Source organism: Lissotriton helveticus, chromosome 6, assembly GCF_964261635.1.
Source record: "Lissotriton helveticus chromosome 6, aLisHel1.1, whole genome shotgun sequence".
Lineage (NCBI taxonomy): Eukaryota > Metazoa > Chordata > Amphibia > Caudata > Salamandridae > Lissotriton > Lissotriton helveticus.
In genome coordinates this window covers 2131548023-2131573916 of record NC_136067.1, presented here as the reverse complement: position 1 = coordinate 2131573916, position 25894 = coordinate 2131548023, and the positions used below count along the sequence as shown (strand labels likewise).

General features: G+C 49.6%; 1 protein-coding gene across 1 annotated transcript in view; it reads right to left on the bottom strand.

Annotated features, from left to right (window-relative positions):
• The window catches only part of LOC144764110 (uncharacterized), a 267723-nt gene that overhangs the window by 28807 nt on the left and 213022 nt on the right, over nucleotides 1-25894 (bottom strand). The window contains exons 5-6 of the mRNA XM_078650278.1: nucleotides 24438-24479; nucleotides 23482-23589 (exon numbers count right to left, since the gene is read on the bottom strand). Of these exons, the coding sequence (XP_078506404.1) occupies nucleotides 23482-23589; nucleotides 24438-24479 (150 nt within the window). The remainder of the gene's footprint in view (nucleotides 1-23481; nucleotides 23590-24437; nucleotides 24480-25894) is intronic.

Below are 25894 nucleotides of genomic sequence, written 5' to 3'. Positions count from 1 at the left end.
CACAGGTTGTGCAGAGATGCATCAGCGGGGATTGTCCGAATGCAGAGTGAAGACACAGGTTGTGCAGAGATGCGTCTGCAGGGATTGTCCGAATGCAGAGTAAAGACACAGGTTGTGCAGAGATGCGTCTGCAGGGATTGTCCGAATGCAGAGTGAAGACACCGGTTGTGCAGAGATGCATCAGCGGGGTTTGTCTGAATGCAGAGGGAAGACACAGGTTGTGCAGAGATGCGTCTGCAGGGATGGTCCGAATGCAGAGTGAAGACACAGGTTGTGCAGAGATGCATCAGCGGGGATTGTCCGAATGCAGAGTGAAGACACAGGTTGTGCAGAGATGCGTCTGAAGGGATTGTGCAAATGCAGAGTGAAGACACAGGTTGTGCAGAGATGCATCAGCGGGGATTGTCCGAATGCAGAGTAAAGACACAGGTTGTGCAGAGACGCATCAGCGGGGATTGTCCGAATGCAGAGTAAAGACACAGGATGTGCAGAGATGCGTCTGAAGGGATTGTCCGAATGCAGAGTAAAGACACAGGTTGTGCAGAGACGCATCAGCGGGGATTGTCCGAATGCAGAGTAAAGACACAGGTTGTGCAGAGATGCGTCTGCAGGGATTGTCCGAATGCAGAGTAAAGACACAGGTTGTGCAAAGATGCATCAGCGGGGACTGATTGAACGCAGAGTGAAGACACAGGTTGTGCAGAGATGCGTCTGAAGGGATTGTCCGAATGCAGAGTAAAGACACAGGTTGTGCAGAGATGCGTCTGTGAGGATTGTCCGAATGCAGAGTGAAGACACAGGTTGTGCAGAGATGCATCTGCAGGGATTGTCTGAATGCAGAGTGAAGACACAGGTTGTGCAGAGACGCATCAGCGGGGATTGTCCAACTGCAGAGTGAAGACACAGGTTGTGCAGAGATGCGTCTGAAGGGATTGTCCGAATGCAGAGTGAAGACACAGGTTGTGCAGAGATGCGTCTGAAGGGATTGTCCGAATGCAGAGTGAAGACACAGGTTGTGCAGCGATGCGTCTGCGGGGATTGCCCGAATGCAGAGTAAAGACACAGGTTGTGCAGAGATGCGTCTGTGAGGATTGTCCGAATGCAGAGTGAAGACACAGGTTGTGCAGAGATGCATCTGCAGGGATTGTCTGAATGCAGAGTGAAGACACAGGTTGTGCAGAGACGCATCAGCGGGGATTGTCCAAATGCAGAGTGAAGACACAGGTTGTGCAGACATGCATCAGCGGGGATTGTCCGAATGCAGAGTGAAGACACAGGTTGTGCAGAGATGCGTCTGAAGGGATTGTCCGAATGCAGAGTGAAGACACCGGTTGTGCAGAGATGCATCAGCGGGGATTGTCCGAATGCAGAGTAAAGACACAGGTTGTGCAGAGACGCATCAGCGGGGATTGTCCGAATGCAGAGTGAAGACACAGGTTGTGCACGTACGCATCAGCTGGGATTGTCCGAATGCAGAGTAAAGACACAGGATGTGCAGAGATGCGTCTGCAGGGATTGTCCGAATGCAGAGTAAAGACACAGGTTGTGCAGAGACGCATCAGCGGGGATTGTCCGAATGCAGAGTAAAGACACAGGTTGTGCAGAGATGCGTCTGCAGGGATTGTCCGAATGCAGAGTAAAGACACAGGTTGTGCAGAGATGCGTCTGCAGGGATTGTCCGAATGCAGAGTAAAGACACAGGTTGTGCAAAGACGCATCAGCGGGGATTGTCCGAATGCAGAGTGAAGTCACAGGTTGTGCAGAGACGCATCAGCGGGGATTGTCCGAATGCAAAGTAAAGACACAGGTTGTGCAGAGACGCATCAGCGGGGATTGTCCGAATGCAGAGTGAAGACACAGGTTGTGCAGAGATGCATCAGCTGGGATTGTCCGAATGCAGAGTAAAGACACAGGTTGTGCAGAGATACTTCTGCGGGGATTGTCCGAATGCAGAGTAAAGACACAGGTTGTGCAAAGACGCATCAGCGGGGATTGTCCAAATGCAGACTGAAGTCACAGGTTGTGCAGAGACGCATCAGCGGGGATTGTCCGAATGCAAAGTAAAGACACAGGTTGTGCAGAGACGCATCAGCGGGGATTGTCCGAATGCAGAGTGAAGACACAGGTTGTGCAGAGACGCGTCTGAAGGGATTGTTCGAATGCAGAGTGAAGACACAGGTTGTGCAGAGATGTGTCTGCAGGGATTGTCCGAATGCAGAGTGAAGTCACATGTTGTGCAGAGATGCGTCTGAAGGGATTGTGCAAATGCAGAGTGAAGACACAGGTTGTGCAGAGATGCATCAGCGGGGATTGTCCGAATGCAGAGTGAAGACACAGGTTGTGCAGAGATGCATCAGCGGGGATTGCCCGAATGCAGAGTGAAGACACAGGTTGTGCAGAGATGCATCAGCGGGGATTGTCCGAATGCAGAGTGAAGACACAGGTTGTGCAGAGATGCGTCAGCGGGGATTGTCCGAATGCAGAGGGAAGACACAGGTTGTGCAGAGATGCGTCAGCGGGGATTGTCCGAATGCAGAGGGAAGACACAGGTTGTGCAGAGATGCATCAGCGGGGATTGTCCGAATGCAGAGTGAAGGCACAGGTTGTGCAGAGATGCGTCAGCGGGGATTGTCCGAATGCAGAGGGAAGACACAGGTTGTGCAGAGATGCGTCTGCGGGGATTGTCCGAATGCAGAGTGAAGTCACATGTTGTGCAGAGATGCGTCTGAAGGGATTGTGCAAATGCAGAGTGAAGACACAGGTTGTGCAGAGATGCATCAGCGGGGATTGTCCGAATGCAGAGTAAAGACACAGGTTGTGCAGAGACGCATCAGCGGGGATTGTCCGAATGCAGAGTGAAGACACAGGTTGTGCAGATACGCATCAGCTGGGATTGTCCGAATGCAGAGTAAAGACACAGGTTGTGCAGAGACGCATCTGAAGGGATTGTCTGAATGCAGAGTAAAGACACAGGATGTGCAGAGATGCGTCTGCAGGGATTGTCCGAATGCAGAGTAAAGACACAGGTTGTGCAGAGACGCATCAGCGGGGATTGTCCGAATGCAGAGTAAAGACACAGGTTGTGCAGAGATGCGTCTGCAGGGATTGTCCGAATGCAGAGTAAAGACACAGGTTGTGCAGAGATGCGTCTGCAGGGATTGTCCGAATGCAGAGTAAAGACACAGGTTGTGCAAAGACGCATCAGCGGGGATTGTCCGAATGCAGAGTGAAGTCACAGGTTGTGCAGAGACGCATCAGCGGGGATTGTCGGAATGCAAAGTAAAGACACAGGTTGTGCAGAGACGCATCAGCGGGGATTGTCCGAATGCAGAGGGAAGACACAGGTTGTGCAGAGATGCATCAGCTGGGATTGTCCGAATGCAGAGTAAAGACACAGGTTGTGCAGAGATACTTCTGCGGGGATTGTTCGAATGCAGAGTAAAGACACAGGTTGTGCAAAGACGCATCAGCGGGGATTGTCCGAATGCAGAGTGAAGTCACAGGTTGTGCAGAGACGCATCAGCGGGGATTGTCCGAATGCAAAGTAAAGACACAGGTTGTGCAGAGATGCGTCTGAAGGGATTGTTCGAATGCAGAGTGAAGACACAGGTTGTGCAGAGATGCATCAGCGGGGATTGTCCGAATGCAGAGTGAAGACACAGGTTGTGCAGAGATGCGTCTGCAGGGATTGTCCGAATGCAGAGTAAAGACACAGGTTGTGCAGAAATGCATCAGCGGGGATTGTCCGAATGCAGAGTGAAGACACAGGTTGTGCAGCGATGCGTCTGCGGGGATTGCCCGAATGCAGAGTGAAGACACAGGTTGTGCAAAGATGCGTCTGCAGGGATTGTCCGAATGCAGAGTGAAGACACAGGTTGTGCAGAGACGCATCAGTGGGGATTGCCCAAATGCAGAGTGAAGACACAGGTTGTGCAGAGACGCATCAGCGGGGATTGCCCAAATGAAGAGTGAAGACACAGGTTGTGCAGAGACGCATCAGCGGGGATTGTCCGAATGCAGAGTGAAGACACAGGTTGTGCAGAGATGCGTCTGCGGGGATTGTCCGAATGCAAAGTAAAGACACAGGTTGTGCAGAGACGCATCAGCGGGGAATGTCCGAATGCAGAGTGAAGACACAGGTTGTGCAGAGATGCGTCTGAAGGGATTGTTCGAATGCAGAGTGAAGACACAGGTTGTGCAGAGATGCGTCTGCAGGGATTGTCCGAATGCAGAGTGAAGACACAGGTTGTGCAGAGACGCATCAGCGGGGATTGCCCAAATGCAGAGTGAAGACACAGGTTGTGCAGAGACGCATCAGCGGGGATTGCCCAAATGCAGAGTGAAGACACAGGTTGTGCAGAGACGCATCAGCGGGGATTGTCCGAATGCAGAGTGAAGACACAGGTTGTGCAGAGATGCATCTGCGGGGATTGTCCAAATGCAGAGTGAAGACACAGGTTGTGCAGAGACGCATCAGCGGGGATTGCCCAAATGCAGAGTGAAGACACAGGTTGTGCAGAGACGCATCAGCGGGGATTGTCCGAATGCAGAGTGAAGAGACAGGTTGTGCAGAGATGCGTCTGCAGGGATTGTCCGAATGCAGAGTGAAGACACAGGTTGTGCAGAGATGCGTCTGCAGGGATGGTCCGAATGCAGAGTGAAGACACAGGTTGTGCAGAGACGCATCAGCGGGGATTGCCCAAATGCAGAGTGAAGACACAGGTTGTGCAGAGACGCATCAGCGGGGATTGTCCGAATGCAGAGTAAAGACACAGGTTGTGCAGAGATGCATCAGCTGGGATTGTCCGAATGCAGAGTAAAGACACAGGTTGTGCAGAGATGCATCAGCTGGGATTGTCCGAATGCAGAGTGAAGACACAGGTTGTGCAGAGATGCATCAGCTGGGATTGTCCGAATGCAGAGTAAAGACACAGGTTGTGCAGAGAGGCGTCTGTGAGGATTGTCCGAATGCAGAGTGAAGTCACATGTTGTGCAGAGATGCGTCTGAAGGGATTGTCCGAATGCAGAGTAAAGACACAGGTTGTGCAGAGATGCATCAGCGGGGATTGTCCGAATCTAGAGTGAAGACACAGGTTGTGCAGAGACGCATCAGCGGGGATTGTCCGAATGCAGAGTGAAGACACAGGTTGTGCAGAGATGCGTCTGCAGGGATTGTCCGAATGCAGAGTGAAGACACAGGTTGTGCAGAGATGCGTCTGCAGGGATGGTCCGAATGCAGAGTGAAGACACAGGTTGTGCAGAGACGCATCAGCGGGGATTGCCCAAATGCAGAGTGAAGACACAGGTTGTGCAGAGACGCATCAGCGGGGATTGTCCGAATGCAGAGTAAAGACACAGGTTGTGCAGAGATGCATCAGCTGGGATTGTCCGAATGCAGAGTAAAGACACAGGTTGTGCAGAGATGCGTCTGTGAGGATTGTCCGAATGCAGAGTGAAGTCACATGTTGTGCAGAGATGCGTCTGAAGGGATTGTCCGAATGCAGAGTGAAGACACAGGTTTTGCAGAGATGCAACAGCGGGGATTGTCCGAATGCAGAGTGAAGACACAGGTTGTGCAGAGATGCGTCTGCGGGGATTGCCCGAATGCAGAGTGAAGACACAGGTTTTGCAGAGATGCAACAGCGGGGATTGTCCGAATGCAGAGTGAAGACACAGGTTGTGCAGAGATGCGTCTGCAGGGATTGTCCGAATGCAGAGTGAAGACACAGGTTGTGCAGAGATGCGTCTGCAGGGATTGTCCGAATGCAGAGTAAAGACACAGGTTGTGCAGAGATGCGTCTGCAGGGATTGTCCAAATGCAGAGTGAAGACACAGGTTGTGCAGAGACGCATCAGCGGGGATTGTCCGAATGCAGAGTAAAGACACAGGTTGTGCAGAGATGCATCAGCTGGGATTGTCCGAATGCAGAGTAAAGACACAGGTTGTGCAGAGATGCGTCTGTGAGGATTGTCCGAATGCAGAGTGAAGTCACATGTTGTGCAGAGATGCGTCTGAAGGGATTGTCCGAATGCAGAGTAAAGACACAGGTTGTGCAGAGATGCGTCTGCGGGGATTGTCCGAATGCAGAGTGAAGACACAGGTTGTGCAGAGATGCGTCTGCAGGGATTGTCCGAATGCAGAGTAAAGACACAGGTTGTGCAGAGATGCGTCAGCGGGGATTGTCCGAATGCAGAGTGAAGACACAGGTTGTGCAGAGACGCATCTGCGAGGATTGTCCGAATGCAGAGTGAAGACACAGGTTGTGCAGAGACGCATCAGCGGGGATTGTTCGAATGCAGAGTGAAGACACAGGTTGTGCAGAGACGCATCTGCAGGGATTGTCCGAATGCAGAGTGAAGACACAGGTTGTGCAGAGATGCGTCTGCAGGGATTGTTCGAATGCAGAGTGAAGACACAGGTTGTGCAGAGATGCGTCTGCGGGGATTGTCCGAATGCAGAGTGAAGACACAGGTTGTGCAGAGATGCGTCTGCGGGGATTGTCCGAATGCAGAGTGAAGACACAGGTTGTGCAGAGATGCGTCTGCAGGGATTGTCCGAATGCAGAGTAAAGACACAGGTTGTGCAGAGATGCGTCAGCGGGGATTGTCCGAATGCAGAGTGAAGACACAGGTTGTGCAGAGATGCGTCTGCAGGGATTGTCCGAATGCAGAGTAAAGACACAGGTTGTGCAGAGATGCGTCAGCGGGGATTGTCCGAATGCAGAGTGAAGACACAGGTTGTGCAGAGATGCATCTGCGAGGATTGTCCGAATGCAGAGTGAAGACACAGGTTGTGCAGAGATGCGTCTGCAGGGATTGTCCGAATGCAGAGTAAAGACACAGGTTGTGCAGAGATGCGTCTGCAGGGATTGTCCGAATGCAGAGTAAAGACACAGGTTGTGCAGAGATGCATCTGCGAGGATTGTCCGAATGCAGAGTGAAGACACAGGTTGTGCAGAGATGCGTCTGCAGGGATTGTCCGAATGCAGAGTAAAGACACAGGTTGTGCAGAGATGCATCTGAAGGGATTGTCCGAATGCAGAGTAAAGACACAGGTTGTGCAGAGATGCATCTGCGAGGATTGTCCGAATGCAGAGTGAAGACACAGGTTGTGCAGAGATGCGTCTGCAGGGATTGTCCGAATGCAGAGTGAAGACACAGGTTGTGCAGAGACGCATCAGCGGGGATTGTCCGAATGCAGAGTGAAGACACAGGTTGTGCAGAGATGCGTCTGCGAGGATTGTCCGAATGCAAAGTAAAGACACAGGTTGTGCAGAGATGCGTCTGCGGGGATTGTCCGAATGCAGAGTGAAGACACAGGTTGTGCAGAGATGCATCAGCGGGGATTGTCCGAATGCAGAGTAAAGACACAGGTTGTGCAGAGACGCATCAGCGGGGATTGTCCAAATGCAGAGTGAAGACACAGGTTGTGCAGAGATGCGTCTGCAGGGATTGTCCGAATGCAGAGTGCAGACACAGGTTGTGCAGAGATGCGTCTGAAGGGATTGTCTGAATGCAGAGTGAAGACACAGGTTGTGCAGAGACGCATCAGCGGGGATTGTTCGAATGCAGAGTGAAGACACAGGTTGTGCAGAGACGCATCTGCAGGGATTGTTCGAATGCAGAGTGAAGACACAGGTTGTGCAGAGACGCATCTGCAGGGATTGTCCGAATGCAGAGTGAAGTCACATGTTGTGCAGAGATGCGTCTGCAGGGATTGTTCGAATGCAGAGTGAAGACACAGGTTGTGCAGAGATGCGTCTGCAGGGATTGTTCGAATGCAGAGTGAAGACACAGGTTGTGCAGAGATGCGTCTGCAGGGATTGTTCGAATGCAGAGTGAAGACACAGGTTGTGCAGAGACGCATCTGCAGGGATTGTCCGAATGCAGAGTAAAGACCCAGGTTGTGCAGAGACGCATCAGCGGGGATTGTCCGAATGCAGAGTAAAGACACAGGTTGTGCAGAGACGCATCAGCTGGGATTGTCCGAATGCAGAGTAAAGACACAGGTTGTGCAGAGACGCATCAGCGGGGATTGTCCGAATCTAGAGTGAAGACACAGGTTGTGCAGAGACGCATCAGCGGGGATTGTCCGAATGCAGAGTGAAGACACAGGTTGTGCAGAGATGCGTCAGCGGGGATTGTCCGAATGCAGAGTAAAGACACAGGTTGTGCAGAGATGCGTCAGCGGGGATTGTCCGAATGCAGAGTAAAGACACAGGTTGTGCAGAGATGCGTCTGCGAGGATTGTCCGAATGCAGAGTGAAGACACAGGTTGTGCAGAGATGCGTCTGCGAGGATTGCCCGAATGCAGAGTGAAGACACAGGTTGTGCAGAGATGCGTCAGCGGGGATTGTCCGAATGCAGAGTAAAGACACAGGTTGTGCAGAGATGCGTCTGCAGGGATTGTTCGAATGCAGAGTGAAGACACAGGTTGTGCAGAGACGCATCTGCAGGGATTGTCCGAATGCAGAGTGAAGTCACATGTTGTGCAGAGATGCGTCTGCAGGGATTGTTCGAATGCAGAGTGAAGACACAGGTTGTGCAGAGATGCGTCTGCAGGGATTGTTCGAATGCAGAGTGAAGACACAGGTTGTGCAGAGATGCGTCTGCAGGGATTGTTCGAATGCAGAGTGAAGACACAGGTTGTGCAGAGACGCATCTGCAGGGATTGTCCGAATGCAGAGTAAAGACCCAGGTTGTGCAGAGACGCATCAGCGGGGATTGTCCGAATGCAGAGTAAAGACACAGGTTGTGCAGAGACGCATCAGCTGGGATTGTCCGAATGCAGAGTAAAGACACAGGTTGTGCAGAGACGCATCAGCGGGGATTGTCCGAATCTAGAGTGAAGACACAGGTTGTGCAGAGACGCATCAGCGGGGATTGTCCGAATGCAGAGTGAAGACACAGGTTGTGCAGAGATGCGTCAGCGGGGATTGTCCGAATGCAGAGTAAAGACACAGGTTGTGCAGAGATGCGTCAGCGGGGATTGTCCGAATGCAGAGTAAAGACACAGGTTGTGCAGAGATGCGTCTGCGAGGATTGTCCGAATGCAGAGTGAAGACACAGGTTGTGCAGAGACGCATCAGCGGGGATTGTCCGAATGCAGAGTGAAGACACAGGTTGTGCAGAGATGCGTCTGCGAGGATTGTCCGAATGCAGAGTGAAGACACAGGTTGTGCAGAGATGCGTCTGCGAGGATTGCCCGAATGCAGAGTGAAGACACAGGTTGTGCAGAGACGCATCAGCGGGGATTGTCCGAATGCAAAGTAAAGACACAGGTTGTGCAGAGATACGTCTGAAGGGATTGTCCGAATGCAGAGTGAAGACACAGGTTGTGCAGAGATGCGTCTGCGGGGATTGTCTGAATGCAGAGTAAAGACACAGGATGTGCAGAGATGCGTCTGCAGGGATTGTCCGAATGCAGAGTGAAGACACAGGTTGTGCAGAGACGCATCAGCGGGGATTGTCCAAATGCAGAGTGAAGACACAGGTTGTGCAGAGATGCGTCTGCGAGGATTGTCTGAATGCAGAGTGAAGACACAGGTTGTGCAGAGATGTGTCTGCAGGGATTGTCCGAATGCAGAGTGAAGACACAGGTTGTGCAGAGATGCGTCAGCGGGGATTGTCCGAATCTAGAGTGAAGACACAGGTTGTGCAGAGACGCATCAGCGGGGATTGTCCGAATGCAGAGTGAAGACACAGGTTGTGCAGAGATGCGTCTGCAGGGATTGTCCGAATGCAGAGTGAAGACACAGGTTGTGCAGAGACGCATCAGCGGGGATTGTCCGAATGCAGAGTGAAGACACAGGTTGTGCAGAGATGCGTCTGAAGGGATTGTCCGAATGCAGAGTGAAGACACAGGTTGTGCAGAGACGCATCAGCGGGGATTGTCCAAATGCAGAGTGAAGACACAGGTTGTGCAGAGATGCGTCTGAAGGGATTGTCCGAATGCAGAGTAAAGACACAGGTTGTGCAGAGATGCGTCTGCAGGGATTGTCCGAATGCAGAGTAAAGACACAGGTTGTGCAAAGACGCATCAGCGGGGATTGTCCGAATGCAGAGTGAAGTCACAGGTTGTGCAGAGACGCATCAGCGGGGATTGTCGGAATGCAAAGTAAAGACACAGGTTGTGCAGAGACGCATCAGCGGGGATTGTCCGAATGCAGAGTGAAGACACAGGTTGTGCAGAGATGCATCAGCTGGGATTGTCCGAATGCAGAGTAAAGACACAGGTTGTGCAGAGATACTTCTGCGGGGATTGTTCGAATGCAGAGTAAAGACACAGGTTGTGCAAAGACGCATCAGCGGGGATTGTCCGAATGCAGAGTGAAGTCACAGGTTGTGCAGAGACGCATCAGCGGGGATTGTCCGAATGCAAAGTAAAGACACAGGTTGTGCAGAGATGCGTCTGAAGGGATTGTTCGAATGCAGAGTGAAGACACAGGTTGTGCAGAGATGCATCAGCGGGGATTGTCCGAATGCAGAGTGAAGACACAGGTTGTGCAGAGATGCGTCTGCAGGGATTGTCCGAATGCAGAGTAAAGACACAGGTTGTGCAGAAATGCATCAGCGGGGATTGTCCGAATGCAGAGTGAAGACACAGGTTGTGCAGCGATGCGTCTGCGGGGATTGCCCGAATGCAGAGTGAAGACACAGGTTGTGCAGAGATGCGTCTGCAGGGATTGTCCGAATGCAGAGTGAAGACACAGGTTGTGCAGAGACGCATCAGTGGGGATTGCCCAAATGCAGAGTGAAGACACAGGTTGTGCAGAGACGCATCAGCGGGGATTGCCCAAATGCAGAGTGAAGACACAGGTTGTGCAGAGACGCATCAGCGGGGATTGTCCGAATGCAGAGTGAAGACACAGGTTGTGCAGAGATGCGTCTGCGGGGATTGTCCGAATGCAAAGTAAAGACACAGGTTGTGCAGAGACGCATCAGCGGGGAATGTCCGAATGCAGAGTGAAGACACAGGTTGTGCAGAGATGCGTCTGAAGGGATTGTTCGAATGCAGAGTGAAGACACAGGTTGTGCAGAGATGCGTCTGCAGGGATTGTCCGAATGCAGAGTGAAGACACAGGTTGTGCAGAGACGCATCAGCGGGGATTGCCCAAATGCAGAGTGAAGACACAGGTTGTGCAGAGACGCATCAGCGGGGATTGCCCAAATGCAGAGTGAAGACACAGGTTGTGCAGAGACGCATCAGCGGGGATTGTCCGAATGCAGAGTGAAGACACAGGTTGTGCAGAGATGCATCTGCGGGGATTGTCCAAATGCAGAGTGAAGACACAGGTTGTGCAGAGACGCATCAGCGGGGATTGCCCAAATGCAGAGTGAAGACACAGGTTGTGCAGAGACGCATCAGCGGGGATTGTCCGAATGCAGAGTGAAGAGACAGGTTGTGCAGAGATGCGTCTGCAGGGATTGTCCGAATGCAGAGTGAAGACACAGGTTGTGCAGAGATGCGTCTGCAGGGATGGTCCGAATGCAGAGTGAAGACACAGGTTGTGCAGAGACGCATCAGCGGGGATTGCCCAAATGCAGAGTGAAGACACAGGTTGTGCAGAGACGCATCAGCGGGGATTGTCCGAATGCAGAGTAAAGACACAGGTTGTGCAGAGATGCATCAGCTGGGATTGTCCGAATGCAGAGTAAAGACACAGGTTGTGCAGAGATGCATCAGCTGGGATTGTCCGAATGCAGAGTGAAGACACAGGTTGTGCAGAGATGCATCAGCTGGGATTGTCCGAATGCAGAGTAAAGACACAGGTTGTGCAGAGAGGCGTCTGTGAGGATTGTCCGAATGCAGAGTGAAGTCACATGTTGTGCAGAGATGCGTCTGAAGGGATTGTCCGAATGCAGAGTAAAGACACAGGTTGTGCAGAGATGCATCAGCGGGGATTGTCCGAATCTAGAGTGAAGACACAGGTTGTGCAGAGACGCATCAGCGGGGATTGTCCGAATGCAGAGTGAAGACACAGGTTGTGCAGAGATGCGTCTGCAGGGATTGTCCGAATGCAGAGTGAAGACACAGGTTGTGCAGAGATGCGTCTGCAGGGATGGTCCGAATGCAGAGTGAAGACACAGGTTGTGCAGAGACGCATCAGCGGGGATTGCCCAAATGCAGAGTGAAGACACAGGTTGTGCAGAGACGCATCAGCGGGGATTGTCCGAATGCAGAGTAAAGACACAGGTTGTGCAGAGATGCATCAGCTGGGATTGTCCGAATGCAGAGTAAAGACACAGGTTGTGCAGAGATGCGTCTGTGAGGATTGTCCGAATGCAGAGTGAAGTCACATGTTGTGCAGAGATGCGTCTGAAGGGATTGTCCGAATGCAGAGTGAAGACACAGGTTTTGCAGAGATGCAACAGCGGGGATTGTCCGAATGCAGAGTGAAGACACAGGTTGTGCAGAGATGCGTCTGCGGGGATTGCCCGAATGCAGAGTGAAGACACAGGTTTTGCAGAGATGCAACAGCGGGGATTGTCCGAATGCAGAGTGAAGACACAGGTTGTGCAGAGATGCGTCTGCAGGGATTGTCCGAATGCAGAGTGAAGACACAGGTTGTGCAGAGATGCGTCTGCAGGGATTGTCCGAATGCAGAGTAAAGACACAGGTTGTGCAGAGATGCGTCTGCAGGGATTGTCCAAATGCAGAGTGAAGACACAGGTTGTGCAGAGACGCATCAGCGGGGATTGTCCGAATGCAGAGTAAAGACACAGGTTGTGCAGAGATGCATCAGCTGGGATTGTCCGAATGCAGAGTAAAGACACAGGTTGTGCAGAGATGCGTCTGTGAGGATTGTCCGAATGCAGAGTGAAGTCACATGTTGTGCAGAGATGCGTCTGAAGGGATTGTCCGAATGCAGAGTAAAGACACAGGTTGTGCAGAGATGCGTCTGCGGGGATTGTCCGAATGCAGAGTGAAGACACAGGTTGTGCAGAGATGCGTCTGCAGGGATTGTCCGAATGCAGAGTAAAGACACAGGTTGTGCAGAGATGCGTCAGCGGGGATTGTCCGAATGCAGAGTGAAGACACAGGTTGTGCAGAGACGCATCTGCGAGGATTGTCCGAATGCAGAGTGAAGACACAGGTTGTGCAGAGACGCATCAGCGGGGATTGTTCGAATGCAGAGTGAAGACACAGGTTGTGCAGAGACGCATCTGCAGGGATTGTCCGAATGCAGAGTGAAGACACAGGTTGTGCAGAGATGCGTCTGCAGGGATTGTTCGAATGCAGAGTGAAGACACAGGTTGTGCAGAGATGCGTCTGCGGGGATTGTCCGAATGCAGAGTGAAGACACAGGTTGTGCAGAGATGCGTCTGCGGGGATTGTCCGAATGCAGAGTGAAGACACAGGTTGTGCAGAGATGCGTCTGCAGGGATTGTCCGAATGCAGAGTAAAAACACAGGTTGTGCAGAGATGCGTCAGCGGGGATTGTCCGAATGCAGAGTGAAGACACAGGTTGTGCAGAGATGCGTCTGCAGGGATTGTCCGAATGCAGAGTAAAGACACAGGTTGTGCAGAGATGCGTCAGCGGGGATTGTCCGAATGCAGAGTGAAGACACAGGTTGTGCAGAGATGCATCTGCGAGGATTGTCCGAATGCAGAGTGAAGACACAGGTTGTGCAGAGATGCGTCTGCAGGGATTGTCCGAATGCAGAGTAAAGACACAGGTTGTGCAGAGATGCGTCTGCGGGGATTGTCCGAATGCAGAGTAAAGACACAGGTTGTGCAGAGATGCATCTGCGAGGATTGTCCGAATGCAGAGTGAAGACACAGGTTGTGCAGAGATGCGTCTGCAGGGATTGTCCGAATGCAGAGTGAAGACACAGGTTGTGCAGAGACGCATCAGCGGGGATTGTCCGAATGCAGAGTGAAGACACAGGTTGTGCAGAGATGCGTCTGCGAGGATTGTCCGAATGCAAAGTAAAGACACAGGTTGTGCAGAGATGCGTCTGCGGGGATTGTCCGAATGCAGAGTGAAGACACAGGTTGTGCAGAGATGCATCAGCGGGGATTGTCCGAATGCAGAGTAAAGACACAGGTTGTGCAGAGACGCATCAGCGGGGATTGTCCAAATGCAGAGTGAAGACACAGGTTGTGCAGAGATGCGTCTGCAGGGATTGTCCGAATGCAGAGTGCAGACACAGGTTGTGCAGAGATGCGTCTGAAGGGATTGTCTGAATGCAGAGTGAAGACACAGGTTGTGCAGAGACGCATCAGCGGGGATTGTTCGAATGCAGAGTGAAGACACAGGTTGTGCAGAGACGCATCTGCAGGGATTGTTCGAATGCAGAGTGAAGACACAGGTTGTGCAGAGACGCATCTGCAGGGATTGTCCGAATGCAGAGTGAAGTCACATGTTGTGCAGAGATGCGTCTGCAGGGATTGTTCGAATGCAGAGTGAAGACACAGGTTGTGCAGAGATGCGTCTGCAGGGATTGTCCGAATGCAGAGTAAAGACACAGGTTGTGCAGAGATGCGTCAGCGGGGATTGTTCGAATGCAGAGTGAAGACACAGGTTGTGCAGAGATGTGTCTGCGGGGATTGTCTGAATGCAGAGTAAAGACCCAGGTTGTGCAGAGACGCATCAGCGGGGATTGTCCGAATGCAGAGTGAAGACACAGGTTGTGCAGAGATGCATCAGCGGGGATTGTCCGAATGCGGAGTGAAGACACAGGTTGTGCAGAGACGCATCAGCGGGGATTGTCCAAATGCAGAGTAAAGACACAGGTTGTGCAGAGATGCGTCTGCGAGGATTGTCCGAATGCAGAGTGAAGACACAGGTTGTGCAGAGATGCGTCTGCGAGGATTGTCCGAATGCAGAGTAAAGACACAGGTTGTGCAGAAATGCATCTGAAGGGATTGTCCGAATGCAGAGTGAAGACACAGGTTGTGCAGAGATGCGTCTGCAGGGATTGTCCGAATGCAGAGTGAAGACACAGGTTGTGCAGAAATGCGTCTGCAGGGATTGTCCGAATGCAGAGTGAAGACACAGGTTGTGCAGAGATGTGTCTGCGGGGATTGTCTGAATGCAGAGTGAAGACACAGGTTGTGCAGAGATGCGTCTGAAGGGATTGTTCGAATGCAGAGTGAAGACACAGGTTGTGCAGAGATGCGTCTGAAGGGATTGTTCGAATGCAGAGTGAAGACACAGGTTGTGCAGAGATGCGTCTGAAGGGATTGTTCGAATGCAGAGTGAAGACACAGGTTGTGCAGAGATGCGTCTGCAGGGATTGTCCGAATGCAGAGTAAAGACACAGGTTGTGCAGAGATGCGTCAGCGGGGATTGTCCGAATGCAGAGTGAAGACACAGGATGTGCAGAGATGCGTCTGAAGGGATTGTCCGAATGCAGAGTAAAGACACAGGTTGTGCAGAGACGCATCTGCAGGGATTGTCCGAATGCAGAGTGAAGACACAGGATGTGCAGAGATGCGTCTGAAGGGATTGTCCGAATGCAGAGTAAAGACACAGGTTGTGCAGAGATGCGTCTGAAGGGATTGTCTGAATGCAGAGTAAAGACACAGGTTGTGCAGAGATGCGTCTGCAGGGATTGTCCGAATGCAGAGTGAAGTCACATGTTGTGCAGAGATGCGTCTGAAGGGATTGTTCGAATGCAGAGTGAAGACACAGGTTGTGCAGAGATGCATCAGCTGGGATTGTCCGAATGCAGAGTAAAGACACAGGTTGTGCAGAGATGCGTCTGCAGGGATTGTCCGAATGCAGAGTGAAGACACAGGTTGTGCAGAGATGTGTCTGCGGGGATTGTCTGAATGCAGAGTGAAGACACAGGTTGTGCAGAGATGCGTCTGAAGGGATTGTTCGAATGCAGAGTGAAGACACAGGTTGTGCAGAGATGCGTCTGAAGGGATTGTTCGAATGCAGAGTGAAGACACAGGTTGTGCAGAGATGCATCAGCTGGGATTGTCCGAATGCAGAGTAAAGACACAGGTTGTGCAGAGATGCGTCTGCAGGGATTGTCCGAATGCAGAGTGAAGACACAGGTTGTGCAGAGATGCGTCTGCGGGGATTGTCCGAATGCAGAGTGAAGACACAGGTTGTGCAGAGATGCGTCTGCGGGGATTGTCTGAATGCAGAGTAAAGACACAGGTTGTGCAGAGATGCGTCTGCGGGGATTGTCCGAATGCAGAGTGAAGACACAGGTTGTGCAGAGATGCGTCTGCAGGGATTGTCCGAATGCAGAGTGAAGACACAGGTTGTGCAGAGATACGTCTGAAGGGATTGTCCGAATACAGAGTAAAGACACAGGTTGTGCAGAGATGCATCTGCAGGGATTGTCCGAATGCAGAGTGAAGACACAGGTTGTGCAGAGATGCGTCTGCAGGGATTGCCCGAATGCAGAGTGAAGACACAGGTTGTGCAGAGATGCATCAGCGGGGATTGCCCGAATGCAGAGTAAAGACACAGGTTGTGCAGAGATGCATCTGCAGGGATTGTCCGAATGCAGAGTAAAGACACAGGTTGTGCAGAGATGCGTCTGCAGGGATTGTCCGAATGCAGAGTAAAGACACAGGTTGTGCAGAGATGCGTCTGCAGGGATTGTCCGAATGCAGAGTGAAGACACAGGTTGTGCAGAGATACGTCTGAAGGGATTGTCCGAATACAGAGTAAAGACACAGGTTGTGCAGAGACGCATCAGCGGGGATTGTCCGAATGCAGAGTGAAGACACAGGTTGTGCAGAGATGCATCAGCGGGGATTGTCCGAATGCAGAGTGAAGACACAGGTTGTGCAGAGATGCATCAGCGGGGATTGTCCGAATGCAGAGTAAGGAATATGCTACTTACCAGTATGCATCTGTTCTTGGCATGTAGGGCTGCTGACCTTCATATCTATAGCATAGCATAGATCGCCGCCTAGTGTTGGGTCCGGATGATTGCACATTGTTGTCCTGGAAGAGTCTTCGAAGTATCACGAGATAGGTGGCTCCTCCCCTGGACTACAGTGCGCATGGGCATCCTCTCCATCCTCAGATTGTTTTTCGCCATTGTGTCAGAGATGGAGTATGGTACAGTAAGAGATGTCCATGCATGAAAGTAAGAATGAATGCTACAGCTGCGACAGGCACCGGGAGGAGGGTGGGCGATATGAATGTCAGCAGCCCTACATGCCAAGAACAGATGCATACTGGTAAGTAGCATATTCCGTTCGAGGCATGTGGGCTGCTGAATTCATATCTGTGCATAGAATGTATAGCAGTCTCTCCCTTAGCGGTGGCTACCTGTGCCAGCTGCAGCAGTCTGAAACAGAGTTTTTAGAACAGCCTGTCCTACAGCCGCTTGCTGTTTGGAGTGCACATCTACACAATAGTCTTTTGTGAAAGTATGTATGGTGGACCATGTGGCTGCTCTACATATTTCCTCTAGAGGAATGTTTCCCAGGAAAGCCATGGATGCCCCTAGTTTGCGTGTAGAATGCGCTCTTGGGGGAACTGTTAAAGTGCGTTTTGCTTTTAGATAACATATTTGAATGCACTTAACTATCCATCTGGCTAACCCATATTTTGAAATGGGGTTGCCCTTGTGTTGTGGTGAAAAGGCAACAAACAACTGTTTAGTCTTTCGAAAGTCCTTAGTTCTATCAATGTAGTATAGAAGTGCTCTCTTGACATCTAGTGTGTGTAGAGCCCTTTCAGGTACTGACTGTGGATTTTGAAAGAACACTGGCAGTTCTATTGTCTGATTGATATGAAACTGGGATTCCACCTTGGGCATAAATGTAGGGTTTGTTCTAAGAACTACCCTATTTGCATGTATTTGGATGAATGGCTCTTGAATAGTTAGGGCTTGCAGCTCGCTAACTCTTCTACACGAAGTAATTGCTACTAGAAAAGCCACCTTCCATGTCAAAAATTGTAATTCGCAGGAATGCAATGGTTCAAATGGTGGTCCCATTAGTCTGGTTAAAACGATGTTAAGGTTCCAGACAGGTGAAGGTGGGTGTTTTGGGGGGATTATTCATTTGAGTCCCTCCATGAATGCTTTAATTGCAGCTACTCTAAACAGCGAAAGATGCTGTCTGTTCTGAAGATAAGCTGCAATGGCAGCTAAGTGTATTCTTATAGATGAATAGGCTAGATTGCAATGGTGTAGGTGCAAAAGATAGCAAATGATATTTTGTGTTGAAGCATCTAGTGGGTTTATGTTATTGTTATTACAGTAAATGACAAAACGCTTCCACTTTGCAGCGTAACAAGCTCTGGTAGTAGGTTTTCTTGCCTCTTTGATAATGTTCATACAGTCAGGAGGTAAGTTTAGGTACCCAAACTCTAAGACTTCAGGAGCCAGATTGCAAGGTTCAGTTGTTGCGGATCTGGGTGCTGTATGTCTCCATGGCTCTGAGTGAGTAGAGCGGGTGTGAGCCGCAGTCTTTGATGAGGCACCACGGATAGTTCTAGGAAAGTTGTGTACCATGGTTGCCTCGCTAAGGTTGGAGCAACCAGGATTAGTGTCAGTGAATGCTGGCGTAGTTTGCGTGCCACTAGCGGTATTAACGGTGCTGGGGGAAAAGCGTACGCAAATCTGCCTGACCAGTTCATCCATATCGCATTGCCCTGCGACTGCGGATGTGGAAACCTGGCGGCAAAGTACTGGCATTTTGCGTTTTCCCTTGTGGCGAACAGGTCTATCTCTGGTTGTCCCCACTGTTGGAAGTATGGTTGTAGCACTGTGGGATGAATCTCCCACTCATGCATCTGTTGGCTGTGTCTGCTGAGCAGATCCGCCATCTGATTGTCCTTGCCTGGGAGGTGTTCCGCCATGAGAAAAATGTTTCTTTGAATGGCCCACTTCCACATGCTTTGGGCTAGATGTGATAGCTGTGGAGAGTGTGTTCCTCCCTGTTTCTGTATGTAGTACATTGCTGTCATGTTGTCCGTCCGGATCAACACATTTTTGTTGCATAAATGTACTTTGAACGCTTTCATTGAGAGAAAAATTGCCATCATCTCTAGCAAGTTGATGTGCATCTTTTTCTGTTGTGTTGTCCATAGGCCCTGCACTGTGTACTGAAGGACATGGGCTCCCCATCCTATCAGGGATGCGCCGTCGTCAACACTATTTGTGGTACAGGCTCTTGGAACAGTCGTCCCTTGCAAAGGTTTTGTGGATTCCACCAATGCAGAGAGTTGTATGCACGACTGGTCACCAACACTAGGTCTTTCAATTGTCCTTGAGCCTGGTTCCACTGCCGTGCTAAGCACTCTTGTAGCAGACGCATGTGTAGTCTCGCGTGAGGGACTATGAAGATGCACGAAGCCATCATGCCTATGAGTTGCATAAACACTCGGGCAGAGAGCGAGTGTTGGGGCTGGAACTTCTGGATCAGTAGCTGCATACTGTTTATTCTTGCAGCGTTTGGGTATGCTTTTGCTGCTAGAGTATTTATTGTTGCCCCCAGGTACTGCTGTACATGGGATGGCTGAAGGTGAGATTTTTGGTAGTTCAACGTGAAGCCTAGACTGTGCAGGCGGCGAATAGTTTGGGACATGTGGCTGGCACATTGCTGGGCCGACTTTGCTTGTATTCGCCAGTCGTCCATGTACGGATAGACGTGTTGTCTTCTTAAATGTGCAGCAACTGTCGCTAGGCATTTTGTGAACACCCTCGGGGCTGTTGTTACACCAAATGGAAGGACTTTGAATTGGTAATGTTGATTTAGTATTGTGAACCTGAAATACTTCCTGTGAGCAGGATGTATCGGTATATGGAAGTATGCGTCTTTGAGCTCCAAAGTTGCGAGGAAGTCTCCTTGTTGCAGCAGTGGTAAGACTTGTTGCAGAGTGAGCATATGAAAATGCTCTGATAAAATGTATTGATTTAGGGGCCTGAGGTCCAAAATTGGTCTGAGAGACCTGTTCTTTTTGGGGATGAGGAAGTATAGTGAGTATACCCATGTACCTTGATGTTCTAATGGTACAAGTTCTATGGCCCCTTTTTGCAGCATGCTGATGACTTCTTGCTGCAATAAGTTGAGGTGTTCTACAGACATAGGACGGTGTTTTGGTGGTATGTTGGGTGGTGTGGAGGTTAGCTCTAGGCAATAGCCATCCTGGATAATTTGCCTTACCCACTTGTCTGTAGTGATATTTTGCCAGACTGGTAGGAACTGCTGTAATCGTTCAACGACTGGTGTTGTATGGTCTGGGGGTAGCGCTAAGAAGTCACTGTTTTGTGTTGGTAGAGGATCTGGTGGTATTATTTCCTCGTCCTCTGCCTTTGTTGTTATTGCCGCGGTATCCACCTCTATTGTTTTTATTGTAGGTGGTTTGCGTCTTCCCTTTGTAGTTTGTGGTCTGCTGTGATGAGTTACCCCGTGCAGCACCTCTGTAATTGGAGCGACGAAAGGAGCCTCTATGTTTTTGGGACTGTAAGGCTCCCATAGACTTAGCTGTCTCAGTGTCTTTTTTTAATTTTGTCCAGGATTGTATCTACCGCTGGACCAAATAAATAGTCTGGATTTACTGGCTGGTTTAATAAAGTTGACTGGACTTCATTTTTGAAACCTGAAATGCGAAGCCACGCATGTCTCCTGAGCATAACACTGGTGTTAACAGATCTGGCCGCTGTATCTGCCACGTCTAGGGCACATTTAATGGAGGCGTTCGTTATTAACTTTCCCTCCTGTACTAGGTCTTCAGCCTGTTCTTTGTAAGGTTCAGGTAAATACTGGATTAGTGTCTCTAAGGTGTCATAGTGTGCCCTGTCGTACCTAGCTAACAGGGATTGCGTATTAGACATTCACCATATGTTAGCAGCTTGAGCAGCTACCCACCTTCCCCGATGCCTCAAAGATTTTTGATTCTTTGTCAGGAGGTGGAGCCTCTCCAGTTGTTTGGGAGTTTGCACGTTTTCGTGCATTGGATACCACCAAAGAATCTAAAGGCAGTTGTCCTTTAATATATGTGGGGTCTACTGGCGCTGGCCTGTATTTTCTCTCTATTCTTGGGTTAATGACCCGTGCCCTAGTTGTTTCCTTAAATATGTCACCTGCATGTTTAAGTACCCCTTTTAACATAGGTAGTGTTTTGACAGATCTTTCTGAAGTGGCAAAGGTGTCAAAGAGGAAATCTTCCTCAATGGGATCTGCATGCATGTCCACATTGTGATGGAGGGCTGCCCTTTCTATTAGTGCATTGAAAGCAGCTCTATCTTCTGTAGGAGAAGGCCTAGCAGGGTATGCAGGTGTATCTGGAATGGGTGGAGAGTCAACAGGATGTACTGGATCAACCCATGGTTGACCTTGATTGTCTTGGTCAGTGTCTACTGGGTAAATGTATTCTTCATTATATACATCATCCACCTCTTCATCTGAGTGTGTGGGTGTATATCTGTATGGCTCAGGCCTAGTTGATCTAATAGGCTCAAATAGAATAGGTGAAGTAGAACAGTCCCTTTTCTTTTTGAGTGGTATGACATAAGTCTCTATCAGTTTCAGGTCTGATTTTTCTTTTGTAGAGTGTCACTTTGCCCGAATCAGGGTCAATGTCAAGTTTTGACTGTTCTTCTGATAAGGGGTCTGGATATAAGATCTCCTGTTCAGCAGTTCTGGGCTTATTTGCTAATGTCCTTGGTTTAGTTTGTGTCGGTTCGATACCGCTTTTTGGGTCGACCGCCTTTGTTTTCGAGGAAGTTGGTAGGCCAAACTTGATTGGTCCGAGATCCCTCGGTGTTCCAACAGTCTTTTTCGGTTGTGCTTGTTTCTTTGGAGCCGAAGTTTTTATCGTTTCGACATTTTGTGTCGAGTCGATAGTACCTTTCTGACCTTGTTGCGTCTTTGTAACCTGTGGTTTCGGACCAATGGTTTTTTGTCTCGGCTCCATGGCCTTTTTCGGGTCGATTTTCCTCGGCTCGATTGCCTTTGGTTGCACAGCCATTGGTTTGTCGACTATTTGTTTGGGTCCGACAACCTTCTTCGGATCGAGTCCCTTTTTTGTGTTGTCGGCGCCGATTTTGTCGGTTCGACGGCCCTTTGTTTAGGAGTGGATATAGGTGCGCTGGCCCTCGGCTCGACGACCCTTGTGTTCGACTCCGATGGAACGACATAGTTTGGTCCAAAGACTGTATTGTCGACGATCTTCTTTGGGATCGACTCCGATGGATCGACGTAGTTTGGTCCGAAGACCGTGTAGACGATCAGTTTCGGTTTTGTTTTTGGTTCCAGAACTTTTGGTTTCGATTTCACCAATTTCTGAGTACGTTGATCCGATGGCTCTTTTCTTATATTCTTAGCCGAGCTGTGTCGCAGGGCTATAGAATGGGTTTCGAGATCTTGGCTAAGGCCTTCTGGCGATGCCTCGACCTGAGCCTGTGGGACCATAGAAGTGTATGTTTGGGGTGTCGTACTCACGGTTGGCCCCGTTTCGTCACTGGAGTCGTCTTCAACGGCTCCGATCCCTTGTTCGTCGTCTCCTACCTCGACGATGTCTTCTTCGTCGACATAGTAGTTGGAGTCATGCTCCGAATCTTGATCCGACTGTTGATCTGATTCTTCGGCTTCGACGAGATCGTCTTCATCGTCGAAGATATTTTCCGGCTCCGGCGCTGGTTTCTGCATGGTTAGTCTAGCGGCCCGTTGAGTCCGAAGTGTCTTTTTCGATCGGAATTGGGAACAGGCGAGGCAGTCGGATTCATTATGTTCTGGAGATAAACACTTGTTACATACAGTGTGTTTATCTATATGTGGGTATTTCGAATTACAAAGAGGGCATCTTTTGAATGGACTTCGTTCCATCGACGACTGGTCCCTTTGGCGTCGAGAAGGCCCGCGGCCCGATTCGACGTCCTGAGTTGAATAAACTGTAGATAAAGCTCTCGGCACCGATTCGAAACAATACCGACGAGACCGAAGGCCTTTTAGCCTTTAGAAAGTGTATTTTAGACTCCGAACTTCGAGTAAAGGAAAGTACATCCGAACCCAATGGCGGAAAAAACAATCTGAGGATGGAGAGGATGCCCATGCGCACTGTAGTCCAGGGGAGGAGCCACCTATCTCGTGATACTTCGAAGACTCTTCCAGGACAACAATGTGCAATCATCCGGGCCCAACACTAGGCGGCGATCTATGCACATATGTGAATTCAGCAGCCCACATGCCTCGAACAGAGACAGATTGTGCAGAGATGCATCAGCTGGGATTGTGCGAATGCAGAGTGAAGACACAGGTTGTGCAGAGACACATCTGCAAACGTGCTTACTGGGTGGGTTCTAGAGCAGCAAAAAGTGAAAGGACAGGTTGTACAAACAGTGCAGACCAATAAACATGCGACTGAAGGACGGGTTCTATCTTCCAATAATGTTGCAGCACACAACACTTTTAAGCCATCATATCACAGGTGGAGGTTGTGACATAAAACTTTTGACATCATCAGGGTTTTCCTGAAGACACTCCTCCATGAAATACAGAAAACAAAAATGTAACGTTTAAATACAAACTAATACTAGCACAGCAACCCACCTGTGCTGGGGCTCGTTGTGCCACTGGCCCGCCCCCGCTGGTCCGGTGGGTGTGCGTCTGTCTCGTTTTTAACATTCTGTGACTGGACCAGAGGAATCTGTGGCTGCTCTGCAAGTTACAAAGAAGGCAAAACAAAATAAACAACATGTAATTTAAAGTATTGAAGCACAGAGAACAAGGCCTTATGATTAGACATAAAACATGGACAGCCAGAAAAAAAGAGAGGGGAAGAGCAAAGAGGCGAGGGAGGGAGCAAGGAGGGGGGGCAGTAAGGAGGGGGGGCAGTAAGGAGGGGGGGCAGTAAGGAGGGCAAGGAGGCAGTAAGGAGGAGAAGGGAGGGAGGGAGCAAGTTGGAAAAGGGAGGAAGGAAGGGAGCACTAGGTTTGGGTAGGAGCAAGGGGGAGGTTGGAGCAAGGAGGAGGAAGGGTGAGAGCAAAGAATGGATGGGTGGGAGCAAGGAAAGGGAAGAGTGAGAAGCCGGCAGAGGCGATTAGGAATGAGAATGGAAACGATCAAGCAAATGGTAGGAGGAGAAAGATAAAATGAGGAGGCCAAGCAGGAGCTAAGGTAGCTCCAGAGCGAGGTGGAGCAGAAAGATAAGGTGTGAGCGCGTGGGGTGAAGGAGAGTTACTCTAGATAAGGGGAAGGTAGCAAGCGAGCACGGTGAAAGGAAGACAAGTGAGGAGAGAGGTAGAGCATCAGTGAGGGAGTAAGCGGAATGAAAGGAAGGGTTAGGACATGGTGAAATAGAGGCAGAAAACAGGGTGAATAAGAAGCAGTGAGCAATCAGGCTAACAGAGGGGTGAGCGGAAAAACTAAACTCTATTCTGATTGTAGAGCCTGGTGGCATGAGAAACTGTGCCTTGTCTACTTCATGCTATTAAAACACAGGTTGGTCCACACCTTTAGTGGAGTTAAATTGAAAATGAAATACTTTTGAAATATGTAACATTTACCTTGTGGGCAGCAATCAGTTCCAGATAGAAGTTCTTGGAGGCCTGAAGACATGAAATAAACCCAGAAGTCTATCATCAGTCGTGCAAAAGCCGCACCAGATTAACGTAACAACGATTGCAGGTACAAAATACAGTGAAATGGTGCTCTATTCTGAACTCGTGCCAAAGCATTCTCCGGGAAAGAAGAATGTTACTAATACATTAAATAGGCTGAGGAAGACATAAGAACCTAATCCAGGACAGGTGACATTGTATCGTTTCCAGGGCAGTGCAAACAATGAAAGCAGCAACTAAAATGTCATCGCGCATTTACTAGTGTTGTCAGTGCTTATGCGTGTGCCACATCGGAGCCTTTACCTTATGCACTCATTAGAGGCGGGCTAGGATACATCTGTACACATTAAAAGAACCGAGCCCAAGAATAGAATATGGCATTGCTGGGAAATGACCACACATAGTGGGACAGGCACCCGAGTAGTACATATTGCCTAATTTGAAGAAATACATGTCTTTAATAACATGGCACCTTTCTCTGAAAACATCTCAGAATGGTCAAGATATATTGACGACGTGTTTTTTATCTGGACAGGCACGTCAGAGATGCTCACAGAATTTATTGAGTGGTTAAATCTAGGCGATTCCAATCTGAAATTTACATCTCACACAGATACCGAAAAATGTGAATTCCTAGATATAGTCATTAAACACACAGGGGGTACTTTGATTGTAGAATTATATACTAAACCTACAGACAGGAATACGATGCTCCATTACAGGAGTAACCATCCTCCATGCCAAAAGGATAACATTCCTTTTGGCCAATTTCTAAGACTGAAAAGGAACTGCATCACTATTCAAGATTTTGACAAATACGCTAATACCTTAAAAAAGAAATTCCTAGAGAGGGGGGTATCCGAAACGCATGATCCGTCATGCTTATAAAAGAGCGAAGTATTTTAATCGTGACAATCTTTTTGGCAAAAAAGAGAAGGAGACTAAGGAACAACTCCCAATAATCTTTGTGACTAATTACAATACTATCAGTAACAAAATCAAAAATATAATTAACAGAAACTGGCATTTAGTCACCAATAATAAACAAGAGAATCTTCTGAAACCGATTTTCTCTTTTAGAAGAAACCGAACAATCAGAAATAGGCTAGTACACACGTACAGAGACGTGAAAATTAACACACAGCCTAGCATCAACCGTGCACCCCTTCCTTCAGAGACTTTTCCATGTAAAGGGTGTGTCAATTGCGACAGCATTTTGAGAGGTGACTGCATCATATATAACAAAGTGTCTATTAAAATCAGGAGTTTTATAAACTGTCGCACAAAGAATGTAATCTACCTCATTAGATGTCCATGTGACGTAGCCTATGTTGGCGAGACGTCAAGAGAAGTCCGCATTAGAATGAATGACCTCAGGTCGGCCATAAGGAACAATTAAAAGG